This window comes from Denticeps clupeoides, chromosome 4 (assembly GCF_900700375.1).
Source record: "Denticeps clupeoides chromosome 4, fDenClu1.1, whole genome shotgun sequence".
Taxonomy (NCBI): Eukaryota; Metazoa; Chordata; class Actinopteri; order Clupeiformes; family Denticipitidae; genus Denticeps; species Denticeps clupeoides.
The window spans coordinates 31,247,018-31,273,754 of record NC_041710.1 but is presented as its reverse complement, the minus strand read 5'-3'; the positions used below and the strand labels follow the sequence as shown (position 1 = coordinate 31,273,754).

General features: G+C 46.2%; 1 protein-coding gene across 9 annotated transcripts in view; it reads left to right on the top strand.

The window, feature by feature from the left end:
* The first annotated feature begins 227 nt into the window (after window positions 1-227).
* LOC114788215 (zinc finger protein 521-like) overlaps window positions 228-26,737 on the top strand; it is an 83,344-nt gene continuing 56,834 nt past the window's right edge. For 3 of the 9 annotated variants that reach the window (XM_028976543.1, XM_028976542.1, XM_028976540.1), the window contains exons 1-3: window positions 818-1,075; window positions 10,451-10,507; window positions 15,595-15,786. In XM_028976543.1, the coding sequence (XP_028832376.1) occupies window positions 1,036-1,075; window positions 10,451-10,507; window positions 15,595-15,786 (289 nt within the window). In that variant the 5' untranslated portion in view covers window positions 818-1,035. Of the gene's footprint in view, window positions 463-813; window positions 1,076-1,270; window positions 1,316-10,450; window positions 10,508-15,594; window positions 15,787-26,737 lie in introns of those variants that run through there. The other 6 variants (XM_028976539.1, XM_028976538.1, XM_028976545.1 and 3 more) reach the window with 5 other exon arrangements.

Here is a 26,737-nt window from a genome sequence, read left to right as displayed (position 1 = left end):
GACTTTAATGAACGGAACGTCCAGCCCAGGCAGGCGCAGGGCTATATTAAGTTAATATTTTTCGCAATCAAGAGCAACCAGAACATTAGAACCTCGGTGCGTGGAACATGGCAGGGAGAGAGAGAGAGAGAGAAATAAAAAAAAAAGAGAGAAAAAAGCCCTTTCTGCCAGAAGGGGGACCAATCCGTCTGCCGGAGAGCCGACTGGCGACTCCCGATCCGGCCGCGCCGCGGATCCAGGCATCCGCATCTTGCGGCGGCCCCGCGGATTTTAATCATGCCTCTCTGTCTGTGTGTGAGTGCAGGCAGGCTGACAATGATTTCCTCAGTGATTACGTACAGAGCGGGTCCCTGCGGGGTAGAGGCCCCCTCTGGAGCCATCCTGATGGCTTTGGGGGCCTTGCTTCCATTTTCCATTATTATGTGGACTACCGGAGCGACAGCGCAGTCCAAGACCTTGCAGGTTTGTGATGAGGAGGGAGCTCACGTCTTCTCTCCGCTACTTCACCCTCTTTTTTTTTTTTTTTTTTTTTTTTTTTAAAGCCATTTAGCCGCGGAGTTTTAGTCCAGATTCGGAGCCGAACCCGCGATTAGCTGCCGGGCGCGGGGAGAGAGACGCGAAAAATGACTTTTACCGCCTGACAGTTGGCTACGTGAGGGGGAAAAGTCGCGCTTTTTTTTTTTTTTTTTGCCTTTTATTTTATTTTGCGGCGATTTTTTTTTTTGCTTTTCTCGGCAGGCGTTTGCTGGCGCGATTGCGATTGTTTAAAAAAAAAAAGTCGAAATTACCATTATTATCGTTTATCGCTCGGAGATGGATCCGCAGGACGGGATTGAGATTTTGACACTTTGCCCGGTGCCGCAGTTACACTAAAAAAAAAAGAGAAAAAGCCGCCAGCAGCCAGCCAGCAGCCAGCAGCCAGCCAGCCAGGCACCGAGCAGCCCGGTGATGGTTTAGCTTGAGAGCCCGGCGGAGAGCAGGTATCAGCCGGTATCGGCGCGGTCTGTCCGGCCAAGTTCAGCGCGGTTCTGTAGGATGTCGCGCCGCAAGCAGGCGAAGCCAAGATCCCTGAGAGGTAAGTGGGCTCCGGCGCGCATCCTACGGCATGCTACCGGGTCCGAGACCCCCGCGAACCGGCGCTTTCTCTCCCTCGCTCCCTCTGCCGCCCCCTCCCTCCGTCCTTCCCTCCGTCCTTCCCTCCTTCCTTCCCTCCTTCCTTCCTCGCTTTTCATTTTATTCGCAACTGTGGCTTTCGGTCGTTGCGCAAAGACGCGTCGGACTCGCCAAATCGGAGCTGCGGTTGAAACCACGCGCGGTAATTTCTCAAAATGTCTTTTTACATTTTTGTAAATGTATGTATGCATTAATTGTCGATCAATGTCAGAACGGAGAGACACTTTCGGGAGTTTATTGGCGGTCTGGCGGAATGTGGCGGGTTTGTGGCGGCGCGTCGCGTCACGTGACCGCGTTCCGGAGAGTAAATAACAACAAAAAAAAAGACAAACAAGCCCGCTGCCCTTTGACCCCGGGTGACAAGTGTCCCGTCCTGCCGAAGTGTGCACTTCCGCTCCTTTTTGGAGAGCCTCGTGTTTTTTATTTTTTCTTCCCAGCAAATGAATTGTCCCCAATTTCACGTCCTCAGCTTGAGGTCCGAGTTGCTCCTCGGAAGCCGCCCGGTGAGGGGGACCATTACACGGGGAGGGAGGGTGGCACCGGCCCCACTTCATCAAGGACACTCGGCAAATAAGACGTCTGGGGCCAGAGGACAGGAGTCAATAAGGACCAAACGGTGACGAAGCGGCCTTCTGCTGCCGAGCGTGTGTGTTTTCGGTGTAAAGGGAGGTCGCCGGTAACTTATGGTGCCGGGTTTTTTGGAGGGTCGGAAACTCAACGCTGTTTCTGACCTTTCACTGTGAGAGTCATTTTTTGCGGATGGTGACACCGTGGCTGCGTTGTCACCGTGTCACCGCGTTGACGTCAGCCCTAATAAAGGAGCCGTGGTTGAGACGCTGGCCCCGGCCGGGGCTGGCACCCTCCTGTTGAAGGGGCCTTTTTTTTTTTTTTTTTTTTTTGGCGGGATGATGTCCTCGGCGCGCTGACAGATGCGACTGAGGCCGAGGCTGCGGCGCGCTCCCTGGGACGAAGGCGCGGTGTCACCGGTCCCGTCTCAATTAAGTGTGTGAGCAGAGCGCGGCCGCGTTATTGCTTCAGGGAATAAATGCCACCGCACGGCGCCATACATCATCCGCTTATATGCAAACACGCTGGCCGGCCGCTGACATTTACACAGTCCTGCCCATAGTAACGCCACCGTCCCCACCGTCCCCTCTGTCCCCTCCCCCCCGGGAAACGCGGGAGGGGCTCTAATGGCTGCAGTAAATACAGACGACCCACCTCAACCTCCCTCTCTCTCTTCTGTTTCCTTCATGCACCAATTGGAATTTTCTTTTTTTTTTAATTCTAATCAGCCAATTTATTTTTGTGGATTTTGTAAAATTGCAAATGTCCTTTTGTAATGCTCTTTCAGATCAGTAAAATGCAACCCTACATAACTTTTTTTTTTTTTTTTTTTTTTTTTTTCTACAGAACTTCCTCGGCCAGAGTAAATTTTGGGGGAAAAAAAGCGTGTTGAAGTACAGTCATCTGTGTGTGTGTGTGTGTGTGTGTGTGTGTGTGTGTTTGAGGCGGACTCGTGTTAACAGGAGTTTCTTTGAAAGTGCTGCTCACCGCTTTGCGCTGCCTGAGCGCTATAAATGATGCTATTGTACCGAAACTCCCTGGAGAGTTTCATCAGGAAGGAGCAATTTATGAGGAAATGTGCTGTTAAAGTCGGGTTAAATAATATCATCATTTTGATTAATTTTACAGCACAGAGGGCCTTCATGCAAAAGATGGATTTTCCAGCGGGTCCTACATATTTTCTCACGATTGCAAAAAAAAAAAAAAAAAGGTGAGGTGTGTAAATAATGAAATGATCGTTTGTAAAATGTGACTCCAGTATCGCCCTAAACTAATGGTCCATGCCGGAACGCTCATTAACACTTAGTAATGTGACACAAAAATATGCTATCATTATCATTAAGGAAATTGTCATGGAAGCATTTAAAAAAAAAAAAAAAAAAAAAAAATCCCATTAGCAGGCCTGTCACTGTTCCTGACACTCGCGCTATAAGTTGCACGCGGTGCCACGGGACCTGGCCGATATTTCGGCGTCTGTGGCTCCCTCCTTCACAATTCATTTATTTATTTAGCATTTTTCTTAGTTTGTTTCAATCACAGTCGTTACGACCACTAAAAGAAAGAATAAGATGATGCCGCGGCCGTGGAGAGGATTGGTGACCCGCAGTGACGGTGACGGGTACCTGCGGCCGGGTTCCATCACGCTAGTGGTCGGTACATTTTCCCCGACGCTAAACGGCGGGCCGATTCCGAAAGGCCCGTTAATTGACGGGGCTTGACCACTGCGACCTGCTCTAAATTGAGCGGCGGTCCCAGCGGCGGCGGCGTCTTTGTCAGGCCCATTGTCCTTCCGTCCGGCGCTGCCGGTGTCCGGATTTATTCGAGCCGGGAACGCCTCGCTCGTGCACGCTCGATTCCCTGGACAGAGCCTGGAAACAGAACTAAACGTCCCTAAAGAACAAATTGTCCCTGGACATGGAGGTCGGGCTGAGCGGCTGGACCGGTGTCGAGGCGTGGCGGCCGGATCTGCCGACGGAAGAGAGGGTTCCGTTAAATTGGGAAGTGCAAGCTTTTGCAGGGGCAGGAATAGTTAACCGGACTCGGATGGAAGTGTCTTCTGTTTGAGGAAGGTGTGGAAAATGACGGCGTGGCCCCGTCTGCCCCCGCCCGAGCCGAGCCGAGCCGAGCTGGAAGACTGGGGTGTTTGTTCGCGGTGGAAATGGTTTGTAAAGCCCCACACGCCGCTGGCTGGCTGGCTGGCTGGCTGGCTGATGACATATTGAATGTAGGAAGTGGCTGCCAGGAAATAACAGTGCAGCACGGACACTTCCTCTATCTTTATTAACCATTTTATTATTGATAAACCCCTCATTTTTGTATTAAAACTAAAGGATGAGGCTCTTGTTGGAGTACGGCTATCAGTTGATATCTGTGCCATTTCGACAAACCTCTCATTGTCGAGGATCTAATTTAATAATAATAACCCGATGGCACGTATCATAAATAAAGCGCAGCGTGGTTTACTCCTCAGACACGTCTGCGCGGGTGAATAATGTGCAGCTCTAGTACGACTTACGGTGGACGTGGTGGCACGCTGGCGTTGGTGGTTTAATCACTTTAATGCTGAATAAGTTGCTGCCTGCAGACAGAATCGCGTGTGTCCAGCGCTAAAGCCCGAGCGGTAAATAATGCAGTAAATTAGTATCCTTTTCACCGGTGGCTGGTGGTTCGTTCAACCAGTCTGGGAACGTTCAGAAAAGAAATTAAAAGTATAAATAAATAAGAGAGCCATTTTAGCAATTAAATATGCCGGGGCGGCTTTCTGCCTCTGACAGTTCACTTAATGTTGCCTTACATCTTAAAGCCCATGTTTTTACTGCGGATTAAGCAAGTTACACTGTGTTCCTGATCTTCATTCTTCATATAAACGTGTGCATTCCAGAATTTGGCTGAATTGCCAACTAGAATGTATTTTACAATAATAAAAAAAAAAAAAGCTTTTTTCCTTAAAATATTATTTTCACCCTCATTTATGCACATGGCTATCGTGTGTCAGATTTTTTTATTCTCTTATCAGCAGTGTAATAAATGTGCAGAATACATACATTACAGTCAAGCCGCACTTCCACCAGGTACCACCACCGTCTTTTCTTCCTCCCTAACCGTCCGGATTGGGATTGGGATCCGGATTGCTTACCGGTGGCTGCAGGCCCCACCACTTCTGTCTGAGAAAACAGTTCAGAGTGGCATAGAAGGCCGTCAATTTCTCTGTATGTTGGTGATAAGTCACGGTGATTTAAGGTCTGAGGAGCATTTGTGGGGTGACCTGGACCTGAACAGACAGTCGCCTCCATCTCCATGTCTCCAGTTGTCATTCCACCACGTCACGTTGTTGATGCCGAGTGCGGCTTTTTCCGTCACAGAATAAGTTCCTCGATGGGCAGTAGTATTTCAGTAGAGGAACGAAACTGTAATTTTACCTTTTTGTGTTGAGTTGGGAGTGGGATTTACAGCATTTACTTTTTAAATGACCCAAAAAAGGAATATTCTGTTAATCAAAGAAGCACGCAGAAAAAACACAGTTTGTCGTTTTATTTTGTACCATGTACCATAGAGCCCTCCTTTATACACCTGTATATGTAGCACCTACTGACTTTTAAAAGAAAAAGGAAATTGCACATAAATAATCGGCAGGTGTCTGCGTTGAAACATGAGAGATTTTTTTACTTTAATCCTCAACTACACATATACCTCAAATACTTTTTTACAACCGTACTTTTAACAGTTGTCTTCTTCAGCTGACATTACTTTGTCACACACTCACAAGTCATTGATCACCATCGCCGTCGTCCTCCTGTGCACTCGAGCTTTCACGCGGGAGCTCTATCTCCTTCTTCCGAGTCGCATCATACGCACTTCATCCGTGCACAAAACGCGAAATGGCTGATCTGGTTGTGCGTCATTTGTACTGTATAGATGTGGTGCTGTTGGTGTGTGTGTGTGTGTGTGTGTGCTTCCGTTGGTACATTTCTGGGTTGTGTAGAGGTTGTGCTATGTTGTGGAAGCTGAGAAGGATTTTAATTTTGTAGAATGGTCGGATGGGAGGGCCAAGAAAATGCAGAAAAGCGTGGCTCACTGCTGCGGTAATGCAAAAGTTCTGCATTCTTTTTGTTTTTAGAAGAGATTTTCTGCCTGAGCTCCTCTTATCTCACCAACAGGGATGGTAATCAAAGTAAAGGCTTCAGCCTCCTCCTCCTCCTCCTCACTCGACGTGTAAAACCTGCCAGTTTATTAAGGTCCCCCGCTCTGATTTAAATGATCCGCTGCGTCTTGGTCTTCGCCGCGAGGGACAAACTCATTAGGTTCACGTGGTGTCCCCATGCCGGTGTCCCACTTCCAGGACCTTCTCCCTGGGACACCCTCCAAACACACCGGCCAAGGCCCCCCCCACTTCAGGCCCCATCCACACTAGACCGTTTTTCTCTAAAACGGGAACGTTTCTATGCGACCTGGCCCTGCGTCCACTAGGGGTGTTGAAATGAATCGATGCGTCACGATGCGGACGATTCTACGTCAATGCCATGTACAACATAATCGATTACATCATAATGACGTTGCTTGGTGAGTTTCTGGCGGTGGCACAATGTAATAAAAAAAAAAGTAGTGCCGGCAGTGACTGGCTGCCTGATTTGAGTACCGTCGCGGTCCAGGTAAAAGTTTCACGCTGCGCGCCACGCCACTTGGCGGCCTTGTTCTGGCACTGTGGTCAATTTTGACTGCTGCACGCTGTGACGTCATTTCGTTTCATTACTAATAGAATCCAAGTGGGCAAATGTTCTTTCAACCATTTTGAAACACACACACGAAGCGGGAAAATGAGGAAAAGCTGATGTGAGCAAAAAAAATTAAAAATGGTGCGTTCAGTCCACGCTCCCCTGATGCCACGGACGTCTGAACCAGGTCGTTTTTCTGCCGTTTGTGGCTACAGGTTGGTGTGGTGGAGGAATATCTTGTGAAGCATGCAGAGAAACTACCAGTATATACGACTGATACTAGGTGAGCGAGGACTAAACAGAGTTTTTCTGCTCATTTTAGCAAATCAAAGTATCCACACAAGAATTTGAAAACATAATGTGACCATGTAGAATATTTATGGGATGTATCATGGTTCATTCATATCGAGGCATTGATAATCACAATCAAATCGAATCGCGAAATAGGTGAATTCACACCTCTAGCGTCCAAACGGAATTGCCGCTTCTGGAGACCCAGAACCGTTATTTTCAAAAATAGGTTCCATAGTGAATTTTCCACGTGTGATTTATTAACCCAACCTCCAACCTGACCTATAACCCCTAACGCATCATACATACAACAATGCCGGATAACGCGTTCGTGGCTATGCTGCAGCTGCAGAAACTCGTAAATCTACAAGAAATTCTCTCTACGGTGCACATTTCTAACGAAAAGAGGTGTTTAACTCACCACGGAGGATAGTTCACACAGAATTTCGCATTGCACAATGTGCAACCACATTGGCCACACTCTAGAGCCTTGACTTTGGCCGAGAGTGGGGAGTTACAGCGCCACTCACAGGTGTGGAGGGGTGTTAAAACTGTTCACCGGACGACACCATTGCAGCCAACGCTCCTGTGTGAACGCAGGAGCCAAATCCCCATTTTAGAGAAAAGCGTTGTGGTGTGGACGGAGCCTCAGATTCTCTAGGTTTTTGCCAAGTCTTTCCAGTGGGATGTATTTTCAGCCCTCCTGTACTCTGTTAACGTCCAGCCAAGACGAGCATTGGGAAAACTGCAAAAAACTTTCCCGTTTGGAAGGAAGCCTGTCGTTTCTCCCTCCTGAATCGGACGGTTCTTGTGGCTTTGGTTGAAGCTCTTTTGAGGGCCCCGAGGTTCAGTTGCGTTTTTCTAGGAGAATGTGTCTGAGATGGATGAAAATTAAATAATTGACACCTTTTTCATTACTAATGCATGTTAAGTCAGCATGGTTGCTCCATCTGAAATTGATCCCCCCTGATCTAAAGTATGGTGGATTTGGGGCTGTGGGGGCTACTTTCCTGCCATCTAGTCCAAACGGGTCCCCAACACCAACCACCACGCTTATCCAGCCGTAATTTCCCCCCTGCTTTTTTAATGAAGACCACGGGCTAGCGGCTCTTGCGTGTGTGTGGGGGGGCTTTCTCTGGGCTCAGACAATGAAAGCGTAGATTGAGGAGGCGCGCTGGCGGCTGCGCTCGCAATGGCGGGGTTCCGGCGCCGAGGTGCGGACTCTCCTTGGTGAGACCCTCATTTTCCACGGAGCAGGTGGGAGGTTTTTGTTCTCTACCTGCTGCTAAAATCCATTTAGTTCTCAACACCTGACACTCGGAGAGGAACTTTTCCAGTCTGAGAGAAGGGGGAAAAGTCTCTAATGAAATGGCTGCATGTATATAACACCCTCTCCGATTGTCAAGGACAAAGGGCTCCATTGCCATGTAATGAATTGGCCTAAACACTTAAGATAGATTCGTTTGAGGAGCGTTCAGAAAGGCTGCCAGCTTTGTTAGGATGCGTGGACACGTCCAGGCTAACCAAAGCAGGTGACGTTTCTTTATCATGTCCGCCTCTGGCTGGAAAAGCATTACGGGCACTTAGAATGTCAAATTACTGTATGAATTAATCCACAAACTCAAACTCACTTGTCTGCTGGCAAGTCCTTGATGCCGACACACACATGCAGCACATAGGCATTAGGGCTTTATATACACTGCTCCAAAAAATAAAGGGAACACAAAAACAATACATCCTAAATCTGAATGAATGAAATATTCTTATTAAATAGTTTGTTCTTTACATAGTTGAATGTGCTGACAACAAAACCACACAAAAATTAGCTATAGAAATCAAATTTACCAACCCATGAAGGTCTGGATTTGGAGTCGCACTCAAAATTAAATTAGAGAAACACACTACAGGATGATCCAACTTTGATGTAATGTCCTTTAAACGAAGCTCAGTAGTGTGTGTGGCCTCCATGTGCCTGTATGATCTCTCTACAACTCCTGGACATGCTCCTGATGAGGTGGCGGATGGTCTCCTGAGGGATCTCCTCCCAGACCTGGACTAAAGCATCCGCCAACTCCTGAACAGCCTGTGGTGCAATGTGGCGTTGGTGGACGAAGCGAGACATGATGTCCCAGATGTGCTCAATTGAATTTAGGTCGGGGGAACAGGCGGGCCAGTCCATAGCATCAATGCCTTTGTCTGCAGGAACTGCTGACACTCCAGCCCCATGAGGTCTAGCATCGTCTTGCATTAGGAGGAACCCAGGCCCAACTGCACCGGCATATGGTCTCACAAGAGGTCTGAGGATCTCATCCTGGTACCTAATGGCAGACAGACTACCTCTGTGGCTGTGCGGCCCCCCCAAAGAAATGCCGGCCCACACCATTACTGACCCACTGCAAACTGGTCCTGCTGGAGGATGTTGCAGACAACGGAACGTTCTCTACGGCGTCTCCAGACTGTCACATGTGCTCAGCGTGAACCTGCTTTCATCTGTGAAGAACACAGGGCGCCAGTGGACACAGCAGACCTTCTTGCCACAGCTCGCATTGATGTGCCACCCTGGATGAGCTGCAGTACCTGAGCCACTCGTGTGGGTTGTAGACTCCGTCTCATACTACCACGAGTGAAATTACCGCCAGCAATCAAAAGTGACAAAAACATCAGCCAGAAAGCAGAGGAACTGCGAAGTGGTCTGTGGTCACCACCTGCAGGACCGCGCCTTTATTGGGGACGTCTTGCTAATTGCCTGTAATTTCCACCTGTTGTCTATTCCATTTGCACAACAGCATGTAAAATTGATTGTCAATTAGTGTTGCTTCCTAAGTGGACAGTTTGATTTCACAGAAGTGTGACTGACTTGGAGTTACATTGTGTTGTTTAAGTGTTCTTTTTATTTTTTGAGCAGTGTATATATGAATTATATAGAGAGAATAGGGGAAATAAACATAAAATTATTGCCACAATGTTAAATAATAGAACTAAAGGACTTTCAATAAGTAAGGATCTGAATATGTAGCAGTATCTACATTTTACAGTGACGCCTTTCTGCATATACTGTCTTAAATAATGTAGTAAAAAGCACACTCACAATTTGCAAATTGCATTGATTACAATCACAAATTGTGCACCTCTAATTCGCACCAGTCCATTATTAGACTAACATTATCAGACATACGTATAGGAATTTCTTACATTTGCAGACCTTTTAGAAATGATATGCAATACCCGCCATGCCGAACAGAAATAAACGGCATGAACATGTACCGATCAGCCACTGATTGTGGGACCACTGACCACTGTGTGTGGGATATTCCTGGTGAGCGCTGCTCAGTAACTAGACTGCCAACGGACTGGTGTCAGGGTCATGGGCCGCCCAGGCTCCTTGAGGTGAAAAGGGAGGCTATATACCTGACGGCACGAAAAATGACTGTCCGACCGGGGTCCCGCCGCACAACTCGCAGCAGGTGCAATGTCTCGGTGGCCCAGAGCTGATTGGTTGGAGCAGTGTCTGTCTGGCCCTTCTATAACGTGGAGGTGTGCTGAACCGGAAGCTGGGGCTGCAGAGGTCGATCGATGATTCGTATTTAGAATATGACAATGGACTCTGTAACCTGAAAAGAATGTCTGGAGGTGCTGAAGCAGACCCTCCTTTCTAACTATCTTTTTCTATCTCTCTCTCTCCCTCCCTCCCCGCTTGCTCCTGGCAGTAGAAGATCATGTGACTGAAGACCACCTTGCTCCGGGGCAGAGTGCCATTGCAAACGGTAACACTCACAACGTTGTCAAACTGTTTTGTGCTGTGTGTGTGTGTGTGTGTGTGTGTGTGTGTGTGTGTGTGTGTGTGTGTATGAGCGACCGAGGCCAGATGAATGCTCGCTGTCACCTCGCCGGCGTCTCCTCTGGCCTGCAGGCTCGGCGCGCTAATCCAGGCCAGGCTTGAGCAGCAGCAGTCTGAGCGAGGCTCCGGACTGCAGCTCTTATTTCATTTGTCTCTGATAAAGGTCAGGTCTCCTGTGTGGTTATTTTAAACCTGATATGGATGACTCTGCCCAGCGGCCGGGGAGACACCCAGCGCACCGAACAAACACGCGCCGCGACGCATGGCCATCCCTAACACACTTCTGAGCCCCTCCACCTAGAACTGGAGGAGAGCTGCATGCACACACCTCATGGTCGGAAGGTTCGACCTCTCTGTATATTAACATATATCAAAAGGCCTTTATTATTAATAACATGTAAAAAAGCTGCGGGAAATAAGATGCTTTGCAATTCAAAAGCAGATGATTTTGAATCAATCCAGCAAAAAAAAAACCTTTTTTTTTTTCTTTGTTCAAATATGGGGCCTGTATCCTTAATCAAAATCAGTTCAGATCATAAAACAAGTGAAGATCCACACCTCTTGATGTTGTTTTTATAGTGGACCAATTGAAATGCACATATTATCCATTAGCAATAATAATAATAAAAAAAAGCATGAAGCCATTATTGATAAGGAAAGTACTGTTTCAGTAATGCAGTGGTACCACACCATTTTACCCCACTGCTCCCTGTGCGCCTGTCTTGGCTGCCCACTGCTCACCAAGGGTGATGGTTAAAAGCAGAGGACACATTTTGTTGTGTCACCATGTGCTGTGCTGCAGGGTTTCACAATGACAATCACTTCACTTTCACTTCACTTATTCTCCTTGTTTTTTTACTGTAGGCAATATAGAGTCTATATAGCATACAGGATTATATAGTTTTGATTATCCTATAGGGTGTGGGATTAGGATTTTATATGGATGTTAACAAATGTAATTTTGGCAACTTCAGTTGAAATTGTGCTTGACCCTCTGCAATCTCTAGCGCCCCCCCCAAGGGGGTCATGAACCACAGGTTGGGAACCACCACAGTAGAGGAGTATGAATAGTATGTCAAACCCACAGTGTTGAGTGGATCTCTTCGGTGAGCATGCGTAAGGGATGAAGTGATGCACAGTAATGTAACGTTCAGAAAAACTCTCGTTAAACATCTCTGCTGTATTTGAGCTTGTGCACGTGGAGCGTTGCGACTTGGCCTGATGGAGGATGAGGAAACTCAGAACCCAGAACGCAGCATCGGCGTATCAAAATGATGTAACATGAAGGTAACGAGAGCGTTTGTTGTCTCGATGGCATCTTTGTGTTTGCTGTGTGCTGATATTCAGCCACTGTTCTTTCAAGTCACAGAGATGCAGCATCTGGGATGCTCCACGGGTTCTGCGCAAACTGGACCTGTTGTGCTAGTGATGGTCTCCAACGTAGAGCTGGTGGAGATGTTCTAGGTGCACGTCATATATTACTGTGGTCAACGGTGAAAGATGGCGGATCAGCATGTGGTGGTACGAACTGAGCAAGTGACTTGACATGACAATCCCAATGGAATAAATAGAAAAAGTAAAAATAAGTATGAAAGTATGTTTATTGTTGATTATTGGCTTCATGACATGAGATTTGGTCTGAAGGAGATTGTCCGTTTTCATGCACGCTTTTCTACTGCGTGGAAAATAGTGGCGAATATAGCGACTTGGACGTGTATAACAGGCTTAATGCCGTTTCTTGAAATTTTTACATGGGTGGAATCTTTCTTTTAGTAGCAAAACATTTTGCCATGAGTGGCATTCGAAGTTTGCAGATTGTTCCAAGACGTTTTCATCCATTTAAAATGCACGATATTGATCCACGGCGACCGATCTTTCGTTTTCGAGGAAGAGTTTAGTCTTTTGCGAGCAGGTGGCGAGGGGGTTAAACACGGCGTTGGGTGGCTGCCTGTAATTATAAGCACATGCTCCTCGTGATCGGCCTTCCTCCCTCGCTCTCCTCTCCTGGTCTCTCCTTTTTTTTTTTTTTTTTCCCGCCGTTCCGAGAGGGCGCCGGGGCTGTTGAAGTGGAGCGGACTGAGCCGGACTGATCTTAGAGAGGTGCAGCAGAGATCAATGCGCCGCAGGAACCGCACCGCAGGGCGGAGCGAGCGAGAGAGAGAGAGAGAGAGAGAGAGAGGGGAGGAAGGAGAGTCTTCTGCTACAGCAGCCTCTATTATTCATTTCCTTTGTTGTACAACTGCACTAATGGCGACAAGACGGCGTGCTCGATACCGCAACCCCTCACGTGCAGGGAGGGCAGATAGCGCGAGAACGGGGGGGCTCGTTCTCCGTGTCCAAGTCTGACCACTCGGACCCTGCGCCGTATGCTGGCAGTGTGGCGATGTCACAGGCCACCCAGACGCCCCAGTTCTCCACGTCGCTCTGCCCCTCCTTGGTGGCTTGCTGCATGTCCCTCTGACGTTCAGAATGCAGATCTCCTTATTGAGATGCGCGGCTGTCTGGCGGAATCTGCGCCCCGGCGTGGCCCGAGACGGGGCAGAGCCCATTTACTGATCTGAGGACGCCGAAAGTGACAGGAAAGAGCTGCAGACTGGAGCGCCGCCGAAGTTCAGACGTTTCCTTTTTTCACCCTACTGTCTTTTTGCCTGTAATGAGACTCCTCCATCCATGAGGAAAAGGTTTTTCAATCTTAATGTCCTCCAGTTGCCTCTGAAGTGGATCTGGCACCTTTGATCAGCCCGCCGACATGCAGAAGCTGCCTGTTTTAGAATAAAATCTTAATTTGGCCTTGGGGGTTGGGGGAAGGAGGAAGATGAAGATTACAGACGGGAGTGAAGGATGAGTCCTCTGGTCTCCTCCGAGCTGGGAGGTCTTCCATCGAATCCCCCGCTCTCTGCGGGTTTGAACCGAGTCCATGTCTGTTGGACTCGGCGTCGAAACTCCCCGCGTTCTGGCCAAGCCCCGCCCACTGACCTCATCTCCTCCCGCTTTCGAGCTGCGCGAGCCCCGTTCTGGCCCGGCTCCCGAGAACAAAATGCCTGATCAGAGACGCGCCGCCGCTGCCATGCATTAGCCCTGATTTTCCCGTCGCTTTTCCGGGGCTGGAGCGAGTGAGCGGGTTTTTCCTTCGGCTGCGCCAGAACTTGTCTTTTCTGCCACGACGTGACCTATGTTGGTGTTGGGGGGCGCCCTGGTTCCCTCTTGGGGGACTGCGAGTGTTTACCCAGCAGGTTGGCGGGGTGGCAAGGCGGTGGAGAGAGCATCAATTAAAGCTCGATAAATATTTAAGGGCAGCCGTGCTCAATAACGTTAAGGTGGGGGCGAGCGGCCCCGGTCCGTCGTGGGAAAGGTGAGAAATGATAAATGTCACCAGGCCTCGACGGCTGGGAGGGCTGAGCGATGACAGTTGCCGCGGCAACGAGTAGGATGTTGTGCAGGTTATTTCTGATGCCATCAATCAATGTCCACCAAAAATCCGGGAATAAAAACATCCCTCTCGGCTCACACCTGAGGATCACATTACTGCAGCAAGATATTATGGGCTCTGATCATAATTAGCATTTCTTAAAATGAAATTGGACCCAAAGATAAAATTGAGGGGAAAAACTGAAGAAAAAAGTAAAATACCATGTGAAACTAAAAATCCAAAATTTTCCTTTTACATTAAATTCAAGTCCAAGCATGTTGTATTGATACATTTGAAGAGGACACCCCCCCCCAATAAATAAATAAATAAAAAATAAAAAATAAATTTTGTAGTAGAAACACAATGATTGGGCACAAATTATATTTATAAATGAAATATTTGGTTAAAATTTTTTTATTTTTATTTTTTTTCGTCAATTAAAGTGAAACTTTTTTTTTTTTTTTTTAAATCAGTCACTGAAATCTTAATAAACTGCCATTTATAAAATGGTGACTGGCACTGTGTGTTAAGCTTATCCAGTGCCATTGCCAGTGTGGAGATGGAGGGGCTTCATGCTCATGATGCCCACCATTACTAGTCATTGACAAAGAGGTTAAGGAAGGTTTAACAAACATGGTTATCAGAGGAATTATTATAGGCAGCAAGAGTGCGTTCTGTTTGATTGAGGGATTTTCAAGTCGGTATGTCAGCACCAGCGTTTCAGGGCTCACCGTCTGATTGGCAGTCTGTCGTATTACAGCGCCATTGATCCCCATCTCCTCCAGACGGGACTCGGGTAGGAGAACGTCCACATCCGATGGATTAATGACTCCAAAGCCAGATGCTCCGGACAACAGTTCTGACATTGAACTCTAATCCGCCGGATCACTGCGACCCCCTTTAACCTGTCTGGCAGGAAGCGCAGAATCTCTATGAGTTTGCAATGTTCCCATGGGTCCATGGGGCCGGGGAGGGGCGGTTTTCTCCGGTTGGTGGGCTTTTTGTCTCGTCTAGAATTCTAGAAGTGTCTGTCAGTAGGAGAGACAGTCAGCATTGGGTGCATTGTGAGTGACATTCCGTTGAGTCAGGTGACCTCACCGTGTGAGTGCTGAGACCCCCGAACTGCCCTCCGTCCTGGTTTCTGGCGCTTTGTGCTCAGATCTAGATGTGGAACCCAGTTTCTAAATGGGGGCAGAATTGAGACGGAGACGATGATGATGATGATGATGATGATGATTATCATGTGCATTATTTAGTCCAGTGTGAGGCTGGAGTGGGTTTCAGACTCACCTACTGGGTGGGCCTACAGGCTCAAATATGTGTGGCAGGCAGCATAGTCCCCTACTGTGTGTGTGTTTGTGTGTGTGTGTGTGTGTGTGTGTGTGTGTGTGTGTGTGTGTGTGTGTGTGGAATTGCTTGCAGATATTGATGTGTGCAGCTCTCGGGCGCCTGTGAACATGGCTAAATTATTCAGAGAAGTGTGTCACATCGAGGCCGTAACACACACCAGTCGGCGCGGTGAAATGCTGCAGAAAATCTAGAGATGAGATGCGAGAAAATGACCCCTCGCCCCTGATTCGGCCTGTCCTGGTGCCACCCCACAGAGCCAGGATTCCCGCCAGAGAGGGCTGAGGATGAAGAGGGGCTGGGTCTGAGGAAGAGGCAGCGCTCTCCAGCCGTCGGGGAGGACGAGGAGGAGGAAGAGTCCGGGCTGCACAGCTGCCGCAGCTGCCGGCAGGTGTTTGAGTCGCTGAGCGATCTCACCGAACACAAGATTAATCACTGCCAGCTGACAGGTAAACACACACGCACACACACACACACACACACACACACACCGCACCGAGCAGCTTGGCACACACACTCACACAAAACCTTGATCTTTTCACTCTTGCTCTTTATCTCTCATAGTTGCATGCTTTTTAGGTTTTTGATTAGGTTTAGGGGTTTTTTCCTCTCTCACTTACTGGGTTTTTTTTTTTTTTTTTTTACACACAAACACACACACTCACACATATATACACACACACACACACACACACTGGGAAAATATGTTGTGGTCCAAACCAAACAGAACCTAATTTCTTCACAGAATTAATGCACATTTATTCTGGTTTCTTGTGTTTTCTCCATCTGTAATCTCTCCCTCTCATGAGGACTGTGTGCGTGTGTGTGTGAGTGCGCGCGTGTGTGTTTTGGCAGTGGAAAAACTTGCCTTGTATTAGATTAGACCACACACATCACATCACACACCAGTACAGGGACAGGCGGGAAGACTGGTGCGTGTTAGTAGGTCTGAAGCCCCTGGCAGGTCGTGTCTTTGACTGCCTGATGTATGATGGCAGCTAAAAATACCACGGCAGGGAGGCAGGACACACACACACACACACACACACTCTAGAACTAATGATGTCATTTGACAATGTTTGCCTGTGTGTCCTCTTCATCACTTCTGCAAAAACAAACTTTCCTCAATTCGCTGATTGTGTGAAGCTGACGTTGAAAGGGTGAACACACACACACACACACACACACACAATGTTGTCTTCCACAATTAATCCAGTTGGATTTTCCCCACCACTCCACCTCAAAAGTCCCTCTTACTGCAAGAAATTGTCCTGAAAGTACCCCCAATAAATCTAAGATACAATTTAATGTACATTTATAAAAATATAAATGTACATTAAAAAAATATAAATAACTACTTGTTCAGTATTTACAACAATATATATATATATATATATATATATATATATATATATATATATATATATATATATATATATATATATATATATATATATTTTTGTATTACAAATGTTCTAAAACGTAGGGGGAAATTTCCCAAAAAATAGAAGTTAAAGGGTTCATTTTAATTTGTTGTGAGTGGTGTAGGTTTAGGTCTTGTTACACCACCGCGGAGATGTTATAGCGATTGAAAAGTAAGTGTGTGTGTGTGTGTGTGTGCGCGCGCTCGGCTCTTTGCAGTTTTTGGGACACTTTCAGACGAGTCATGTCCGTAATTTTCTTCATGATTAATTTTGCGCTGCTGCAGACGTCCTGGTTTTTAAACCTGCCTGAAGAGTGTCCTTCTACAAATCAGCCCTACAAATTACTCTTGCAATGCTGTATTTTTATTTTTTTTACTACGCCCCCCTTGTTGAAGCTAAAAAAATGAATATAATTGCCATTAGGCTTTGGTGCTAAAAAATTCAATTTGTATTTTTTGGTACAGAATTGGACTTTGCTGATTTAATCTGTTTGAGGTGGATTATTTAAATCAATTCAGTCTCAAGATTATACATTTTATTTGAAATAAAAACACTCATGTTGACATGCTTGGTGACTCCAGGTGTGATCGATGCTGCAAATTCAGAACGACCACACCCCAGAGAGAGAGAAACAAAAGGAGCGAGGGAGGCATAGAGAGATGCAGCCCGCCTCCTCAAATCAATGACGGCCATCGCCCGGCCAGCCTGCGGGACCTTCTTAACACCTTCAGCCACTGCACTGCGCCGGGGACGCCGCCGCTATAGATCGGCCCGCGACCCTGATGCAATTGGTGCTATTGATCAAGCTGATGCTTGGCTGCAGGAAAGAACCGGGAGAAGAGAGAGACGAAAGAAAAGAGGAGAGGACTGCAGGGAATTGTCCCCAGAGACCCCGGCATCTCCATCTAGGGCGCGGGTATTGAAATCTGCGACCACGCCCACGCCCTCCCCAGGGGGCGCGGGCTGGGCTGCCGAAGGTGCCTGAGACAGGGCCGGGCGGGAGGAATTCTCCCCTGGAGGCGGGTGGGGGGCTGGGCTGGGCTGGTGCAGGAATGCTCTCTCCAGCGGAGGGGCCGGCCTCTGGGGCCGGCTCCTGGCTCCAGCCCGGCGGAGGATCGGGTTTCCATGGCAGGCCCAGCATCCTGCTGTCCCGGCCTCCGGTTGCCCTGGGGAACCGAGCAGGAGGAGCTCCGTTTCTCTCCCAGTCGCTTCAAAACTCCGAATGCTGCCTGCCTGCTGCACCGAGCACACAGACCATACTGTACCACACATGGAGGCCACACCCCGCTCCTGTCCCACCTTGAAGACTGCTGGTTTAACCCCTTGTCCTGTGACCTTTTGAATTAGGTACCTTTTCCTGTTCTCTAGGCTGAGCGATGAAGCTGCGACGGTCGCAGGCTGAATAAATGGGGAGGGGCTTAATGGATTTTCCCATGGATCATTTCAGATTTTAGCTTCAAAGGTTGGCCGAAGGTCACTGAACCTGCTAACCTTTACATAAAGAGCATAGATCCTGCAGTTCAGATTCAGTTTTATTGTCACAGCATCCCAGGCAGTGGGTGACGTTACACATAATTACATATTCAATGCACATCACTGAAATACTGACATAAATCAGAGTAAATCTGTGGAAGCTGCCCTCTTGTCTTCATTTAGGACCCGAATGCAGTGGGGAATAAATTACTTGTAATATATTTTCTGCCTGAGAAACATAAACTAGGAGATGAGGTGGGTTTTTTTTCTCACCACTTTGAGCATTTAGGTTTATTTGATTTCAGTTTTTTCACACAAACAGGTTCATGGCGTTTAAACCAAGGGTGGAAATTTAACATGTTAATTGCGATTTAATTCATTCGAAAAAATTATTTTAGCTCAATCGCACTTTGAATTCAAAGCAAAGGAGAACTGTTTTCAGTGGCCGATGTCCTCAATGTCAATGTCCTGTTATCGATTACATTGACCAGGGCTCTCAAGTCATTTCAGCATTTCAAAGTTCACATGCCACATTTCTGGCATTTCTCACGTTTTCGAAATTATTAACGTTTACCGCACAGAAATGCCTACAGCGTGTTTTACAAGCCAATCAAAGCTGTCAATTTCCGCCACGTGTCCCATGACCAAGAGCTTGACACTATTCATGTCCAAGTCAATTATTTGATTTTGGCCTCTTTTTTTTTTTTTTTTTTTTAAAACCCGCATGTGACCGTATTGGAGTCTGCAGACAGGCTGGCTGCGTTACATATGACCGCATTTCACACCGCAGGCACGTGCAGCTGCGCTTCCTTGTGATCTTCCTCTTCACCTCTGCTGCGTCTTGGCGTCTCGTGCCACTCTGGTATGGAGGGACTCCCGATAATGAGGTTCTGAGCAGGAAGTGGGGTTTGAAAGGAGACCCGTGAATGGCCTGAACGGCCTCACGCCCGCCCGCCTGCGCATCCTTTGTTTGGCGGCGATGTGTGCGGACGCACGTTGCGTGTGTGCATGTTTGCAGTGTTAACTGTAGCATCATTAGAAATTCAGAGCAGAAACAGCCTCGCGAGGACACCTCCCCTCTCCGGGTTCGCTGCGGTGCATTATGCACCGTATAAACTATTTATTGGCCTTTGTCAGCGGTGCGGCACTTTATGCAGAAACACAATCAGACGAGTGCTGGGAGAGGTGCTTTCGCTGCAGGCGCAGGAAACCTGGATGCCACTGAGCTACTTCTGTGTCCTCTCGTCCCACATGGCGCACACATTGACACACAGACACATGCCTGTGCCACTGTAGGAAGTAATGTTCACACAGGATGTCAGAATCCTTGCCATTTATGGGCCACGGTCTTAACCCATTACACACTCATGCAGGCCACGGGCCTGAACACACCCTGCTGCTCTGCTGTCGCAGATTGTGGTCTACCTCATATTATTCTACCTCTAAATACACCAGTGGCGTATGTGTTTATTTTTCATGTTGAGCTTTTTTTTTTTTTCTGCACTTTACTTGATATTTCTGCGGTCTAGATTGGCCGTATATAAAGGTCCCTTATTATGAAAGCAAAAGTTTTTATATGGGTCTTAGTGAGCTCCTAATTACAGAATTTCAGCCACTTTGATCCAGTCCAACAATGAGATTCCCCAGGACGCGCCGTTTCGGTGTCTGTAGCTTTAAATGCTAATGAGGGCAGGACGAGAGTGGCCTGTAGAAGTTGAGGAAAGGACGTCATCAACACCATTCACCAACCACAATGTTTGCCGCAAACAGGAAGTTGGGTTTTTTTTCATTCAAATGTAATTAATTCAGAGTATCACGTGACAGAACTAGGATGACATAAGGGAACAAATTCCAAATCCAACCATCTGAGCTGCCATTCTTGGAACGCTGAAGCAGAATAACCATAGCACTCTTTACACCTATCACCATTTCTTAAAGTTGCACAGTCCAGCATACATTATACTGTGTGTTTTCCCCTTTATAACCTTATAACGATGGACAGTGGTGTGTGTGTTTGATTTATACAGCAATAGCAGCAACCCTTGGTAGACGTTAGTCTCCTTGGTTACCACTGTCAGCATGTTTCTTCTTCTCAGGACGTATCAGTGATATACTGTGAAGACGAGGGAACGGTCTCAGAAACGCTTCTGCTCTGATTCTTACCGTAGTATTTTTTTTCTCTCCTGCTTGCCCATCGATCCAGACAATAGCGCAGTGAGAGCTGAGAGCGGTTTGCATTTTTTACATGTGATTGCATGTTGGCTCCTGATGATGGGAGCCTGGCAGGGCTCACTTTTTTTTACATTAAATGTTAATGTTGCTCTGTCTGTCTGGCTGGGTGCATTGCCAGGCGCTGGGGTCCCTGTTGGCAAAAAGTGTAAAACTAATACAGAAATACATCGACCTCTCACACACACATTCTCCCCCTTTGCATTTATTATGCTCATGGGTTGATGCCGGATGGGTTACCTGGATCAACTAAGGGAGGGTCCAATAGAGAGATGGAGTGATGTGAAGAGACTGAAGGGAGTATTAATGAAATATGTCTCTACCTCCTATTGTAAATTGTGCTTTGTTCTTTTTAATCATTATTCTTTTTGGAACAAAACAATGCAGAGATAAACCCCAAGTATGAATAAGTGCACCAGAACACTTGTTGTGGTCACATGCTCACGCTCTCTGCTCAGCCTAACAGGTGTCAGACGTGCTGGTTACAAATGAGCGCCTGCTCTGTTGTTACCGACTGAATTAATAAACAATCACAAGAAGTGTGAAACATAATCAAACACACACACCACGTAATTATGATTTTCCATTAGCATATCAAATGCCAGAGAGCTTTTCGGGGTGTCGTGCTTTTTCAAGATAATGCGCGTGTGTGTGTACGTGTACAGGTGTGGCTTGCATCACCCAAACCTCACACCCTATGTTGTCTATATGAACATGTTTTGTGAACAAATGAGTTCTTTGTGGTTTTTTGTCCCTTAAACTGAAGACTGTGTTCTTTGTGCACGGTTTTTAATTGCATCAATATGCACCGTACGCATCAATAGTAGAGAGATAAGCAGCAAAACCTGAAAATGGGGTCAGGATATTCCACGATGACAATATTTATTACAACTTCAGCTGTAATTTGTTTTAACTACCATATACAAACATCAGTGTCTTATTGGTGGACTTGTGGTAAATCCCTAATAATCGTTGCAAATGTAAATGCACTACATCGCTATATCATGCATTTCACAATATTCCTTTTTTTTTTTTATATATAAGCATTTACACTGGTATCGTATACTGCCCCCAGCAGGGCAGTGGCAGTGTACGGATGTGGCATTACAGCAGTGACCAGAACAGTAAGTCTCATGTTTCAGTGCTGTGTTACATCCAGGATCTTATCCTTTAAACAAGCCTTTGTAGACCTAGCCAGTCCAAGGCTGTAGTCTTTGGATGACGTCCTGTCTGCAGCACACGTCGTAGCAGGTTCCCATTGAACCTTGGGCTACATTGTCCTGTGATGGATGGGCGGAGCCTTAACAGATGCGATTTCTGTGCAACATTTGAAGAGGCCTGTGAATTGGGATGGCCTTGTTGCGCCACTCTCTCGGCCCAGAGACCCTGGAGGCATGTAGCCCTGGAATTGAGACATAGATATTTTTTTTCTTATTTCTGTGCCAAGGAGATCAGTATATACTTATCAGCCATAACATTATGAAGTAATTTTCTAAAAAATATATATTTTCAGAGACCAATCGATACAAAAAAATGACCAATTAGCACTGGTATGAATACTTATTCCAGTTTTAAATAGTTTCCGCGAGAGACACGTTTTAAACAAGGCAGCAGCAAAAGCAGTTCTGTAGCACTAAACTTGCTAGAAAATGTAAAAAAGCAAAAGCACTGGAAGTATTTCAGATATCAATTAGGTGAGCGGGGAAAACCAAAGGATGTGTGCTTCACAGTTCTCTCTATCAAAGTGAGCAGCAGGACCAATTTCGTAAAGCATTTGTAACAACACTCCGGATTATACGCCGAGTATCAAGAGGGGAGTAAAGTTGTTCAAACATAGAGCAATTAAAATATTCATTTTGTCAAGCAACACTGTTGAATTGAGTTAACTTTAAGAAGTGGCTGTATCTGGGGCGTGCACCTCTTTAGCTGCGCTGAGATTTTGAGGTGAACAAAAATGTCTTCTTTTTCAAGAGCTGAGTTGTCTGGATTTTTGAGCTTCTTAAAACCTTCGCTAGATAATCGTATTTACGTATTTACATAATCGTATTTATTCCAGCAAATAATGGGGGGGGGGTTGTGTTACTAATATTAGTTTTATTAAACTTTTCCTCTGGGCTAGTCACTCCTTGCCCTCCCAGACTATTCTTTTATATTTATATTAAGAAGATTTAGTTTATCAATAAATGTACATGAACTAAATCGTTTTTTTTTTTGGGTGGTTTTTCTCCCTCAGGGTGTTCATAAAGGGCTTGAGTTTTGGGGGTGTCAATTGACAAGCTCAATGAGATGTGCAGTGCATCCAGAAAGTATTCAAATTGCATCACTTTTTTTCCACGTTTTGTTAGCTTTTTCCCCTCTCAGAATTATACATACAACATGAAAATTATACATACAAGAATAAAAAAAGTATTCTTTGCCTGTTTCCCCTGATCACCCTTGATGTTTCTCCATCTTAACTGGAGTCCAGCTGTAGAGAAAACAGTCCCACAGTTGACAGTTCATGTCAGAGCACAAACCAAACAAAAAGTTCTGCTGCTTTGAAGGTCCCAATAGAACTGGCCGGCCACCTAAACTGAGTGATTGGGGGAGAATGGCCTCAGTCAGGGAGGTGACCAAGAACCTGATGGTCACTCTGTCAGAGCTTCAGAGGTCCTCTGTGGACAGAATAGAAACGTTTGGTGAAAGGAACGAAAGCCTGTATGGTATAGTGGTCAGACGAAAGCTACTCCAAAGTAAAAGCCACATGGCAGCCTGCCTGCAGTTTGCCAAAAGGCAGCTGAAGGTCTCTCAGACCTTGAGAAACAAACTTTTCTGGCCTGATGAGACAAATATTGAACTTCTTGGTATGAATGCCAGACATGACGTTTAGAGGAAACCAGGCACTGCTCATCACCAGACCAATACCATCCCTACAGTGAAGCATGGTGGTGGCAGCATCATGCTGTAGGGATGGTTATAAGCTGCAGGAACTGGGACACTAGTCATGGTAGAGGGCAAGATGACTTCAGCAATGTACAGAGACATCCTGGATGAAAACCTGCTCCAGAGCAGTCTTGAACTAAGACTGGGGCGACGGTTCATCTTTCAGCAGGACAACGACCTTAAACACACAGCCAAGATATCAAAGGAGTGGCTTCAGGACAACTCTGTGAATGTCCTTGAGTGGCCCAGCCAGAGCCCAAACTTCAGTCTGGTTGAACGTTTCATAAAATGGACGTGCAACAATGCTTCCCATCCAGCCTGATGGAGCTTGAGTGGTGCTGCAAAGAGGAATGGGTGAAACTGGCCAAGGATAGGCGTGCCAAAGCATCTGGCATCATATTCAAAAATACTTTCTCTGTGTGTGAGGGGGGGGTGATTTGCTCAGTGTAACCTCAGTGACACCTTGGCGGTTTGGGATTCGAACTGGCAACCTTCTGATTCCAGGGCCGCTTCCTTAACCGCTAGACCACCACTGCCCCCAAAAAAGTGACTTGAGACTTGAGGCTGTCTTTGCTGCCAAAGGTGCATTGACAAAGAATCGAGCAAAGGCTGTGAATACATGTGATTCTCTTTTTTTTTTTTTTTTTTTTTTTTTTTTTTTTTTTTTTTTTTTTTAAATACTTTAAAAAATGGAGGGTTTGGCACATTTTTCACGTTGTCATTATGGGGTGTTGTGTGTAGAATTAATAGGTAAAATGTATTTAATCCATTTTGGAATAAGGTTGCAACATAACAAAATATCGTAAAGGTGATTCATGGTGAGTAATTTTGGTTGCACCGTACTATATTGATTTTGGGCAATAATACATTAAGGTTGGTGTCTTTGTAAATGTAATTGAATAGTATGTTACTGATGTACCCGTCTATACCAGGATTTGGCGCTGAGGTTCAGCATTCCTGCACATACCCTGCCCTGCACCAGTGTTTGTTGAGTGCAAAACATTCTCGCTGTGATTGGATTTTAATCTAATAGCATTATCGCACCCTCCCATCTCCCAGCCCGTTTGGAGCCGATTGGCCGGCTCCTCTGGCAGCGCATCCTGATTTGCATCCCTAAAAAGCCCATGAGCCTCCTCTCCTGGCTCCGCCCGTACCGCTCCAGCAAAATCACCCTCACAAGATTAGACCGCGATGGTGTCCAAACAATGAGCAAACCGCGCTGGAGCAGGGTGTCGTGGACGCCTGATCTGAATGTAAGGCGTTGCGCGAGGGTGCGGCAGGGGGGTGGGTGGAAATGTAATTTGTTTTGCACCTCAGGCAACTGGTCTTTGAGGCCTGTAAATATGCAAAAAGAGGCAGGCCATCAATATTCCAGCCCTTGATGGATACTAATCTCCAGTGCCGAAGAGACGGCGGCAGCACTTTTAAAGGCCTGCCACCACACCTGTGACAGGGAGACCAGAGGCAGTGGAGCTTCATCTCCTCATTTCATCTGACATTTAGTGGTACATTAATTCATCAAAACATAACATCGAATGTCTGTCGCCTCGTATCTCCACAGTTGGGGATCCTCCAGGTAACCAGAATATTCCATCCATCCATCTGGTCTTATGTGTTGGGAGATTACATAGGAACAAAAATTAAAGCATTAAAACTACAGAACCAAAAAGAACAGATAGGTGTGATGTGGTCCCAAGATGTAAGTGCATTAATTTTAGTTAGTTTTCCAGCACATTCCACAGATCTGTGGAATTTAGAAGGCATGTTTTAGATGGACCTCCAGCCATTCTAGTGTAGGAGGACATTTTATTTCTTTTAAAAGATACGATCAGACACTCCTTACTGCCATCATGGAATTCAGGTGTACATGGTCTAGAAGAACCTTTTTAGGCAGGGTACGTGCCAACATCCACATAGGTGCAGATCCATTGTCCAGAACATCATACTTCCTTGCCCAGTTTGTCTGCATACTGCTTGTCTTTTTTTTTTTTTTTTTTTTTTTTTTTTTTTCTCCCCCAGGTAAAAAAATACAAAGCTTCAATTGACCAGGAGACCTTTCTGAATGGTCCATAGTCCAGTTCTGATGGTCTTGTGCCTGCGTGACAATTGATGGATAGATAGATAGATAGATAGATAGATAGATGCATTTTATCATCACTATAAAAGTACAGCAAAGAAAAAATTAAATAAAATACACAGTCTGGAGTATTAACAATTTAGAGTAAGCAGTAAGTTAAAGTTCAGGTAGGTGGGTGGGTGAGATGATTTGAATACACGTGAAATACAGAAGTACTCTGACAAATTAAAGTTTGTATTATTTAGAATTTTGTCCGAAGTGAAATGTTTTAAATTGCCGCACGTTGCTGAAAGATTTTGGGGACAGGAACTCTTTATCTCACTGTGAGTTGGGATCCCTCCTGCCTTTCTCCAGTTAAATGTATAGATCCTTTGGGGAGCCCTGCTCAGTACTGCAGTGCTGACATGAGGAAGCTTTACTTCGAAAATGTCTCCTTCCTCTCTTATTAAAGAGGTCTGGCTCAGTCATCTCCTTCTCGCTCTCACAGCAGGACAGGTGTGAAGGTTCATCTTTAGAGCAGCCCAGACCCACCCTCTGCTCTGATCTCCACAGTCATTCTGGAATCACAGATAAAGCTGCCCGAGGGGCACTTCACCTCAGAGCATCAGAACAAGCAGAACATGCCTGGAGCAGGTTATTTCTGCTTCTGTCCCTACCTCATTGTTTTAGGGGTATTATCTTCAGAATAAGAGCGTAGCATAATGCTGAGAAGAGCTGCAGGAGAATCACATGTTATGGGAGCTACACAACCTCTATGGTAGGACTTCACATTCTTTTGGTTAAGGAGCAACATGGTGCAGACTTATAATTGTAAGTAAGAAATGAGGTTTGCTTATAGAGCACAGGTCAGTAGAATACACAGGAAAAATAGAAAAAACTGTCACACAGAAGCAACCGTGTGTCCTGAGTGTTGATGAATGGAGCACTTTTAATGGCAGTGACTGCAAATACTGTCACCTTTAAAATGTATTTAAATGTTTTTGAGCCAAACTCATGCAGCGGAAGTGAAAAATGTATGCGCATTAGGGGTGTGTATTGGCAATGATCTCACAATATATGATGCGTATCACGATACATTGTGATACTGTATTATACTAAATTTGTCCTGCTGCTCGCTTTGGCCACCAGAACTTTAAAGCACTTCTTGCAAATGACTTGTCCAAATCTTTTGCTTTTTCCCCATTCAACTGGTTGATAATCAAAATACTTCCGGAGAGGGCACTTTTTACATTTTCTAACAAGCTCTGTGCTGCAGAATTAATGCTGGAGCTGCTT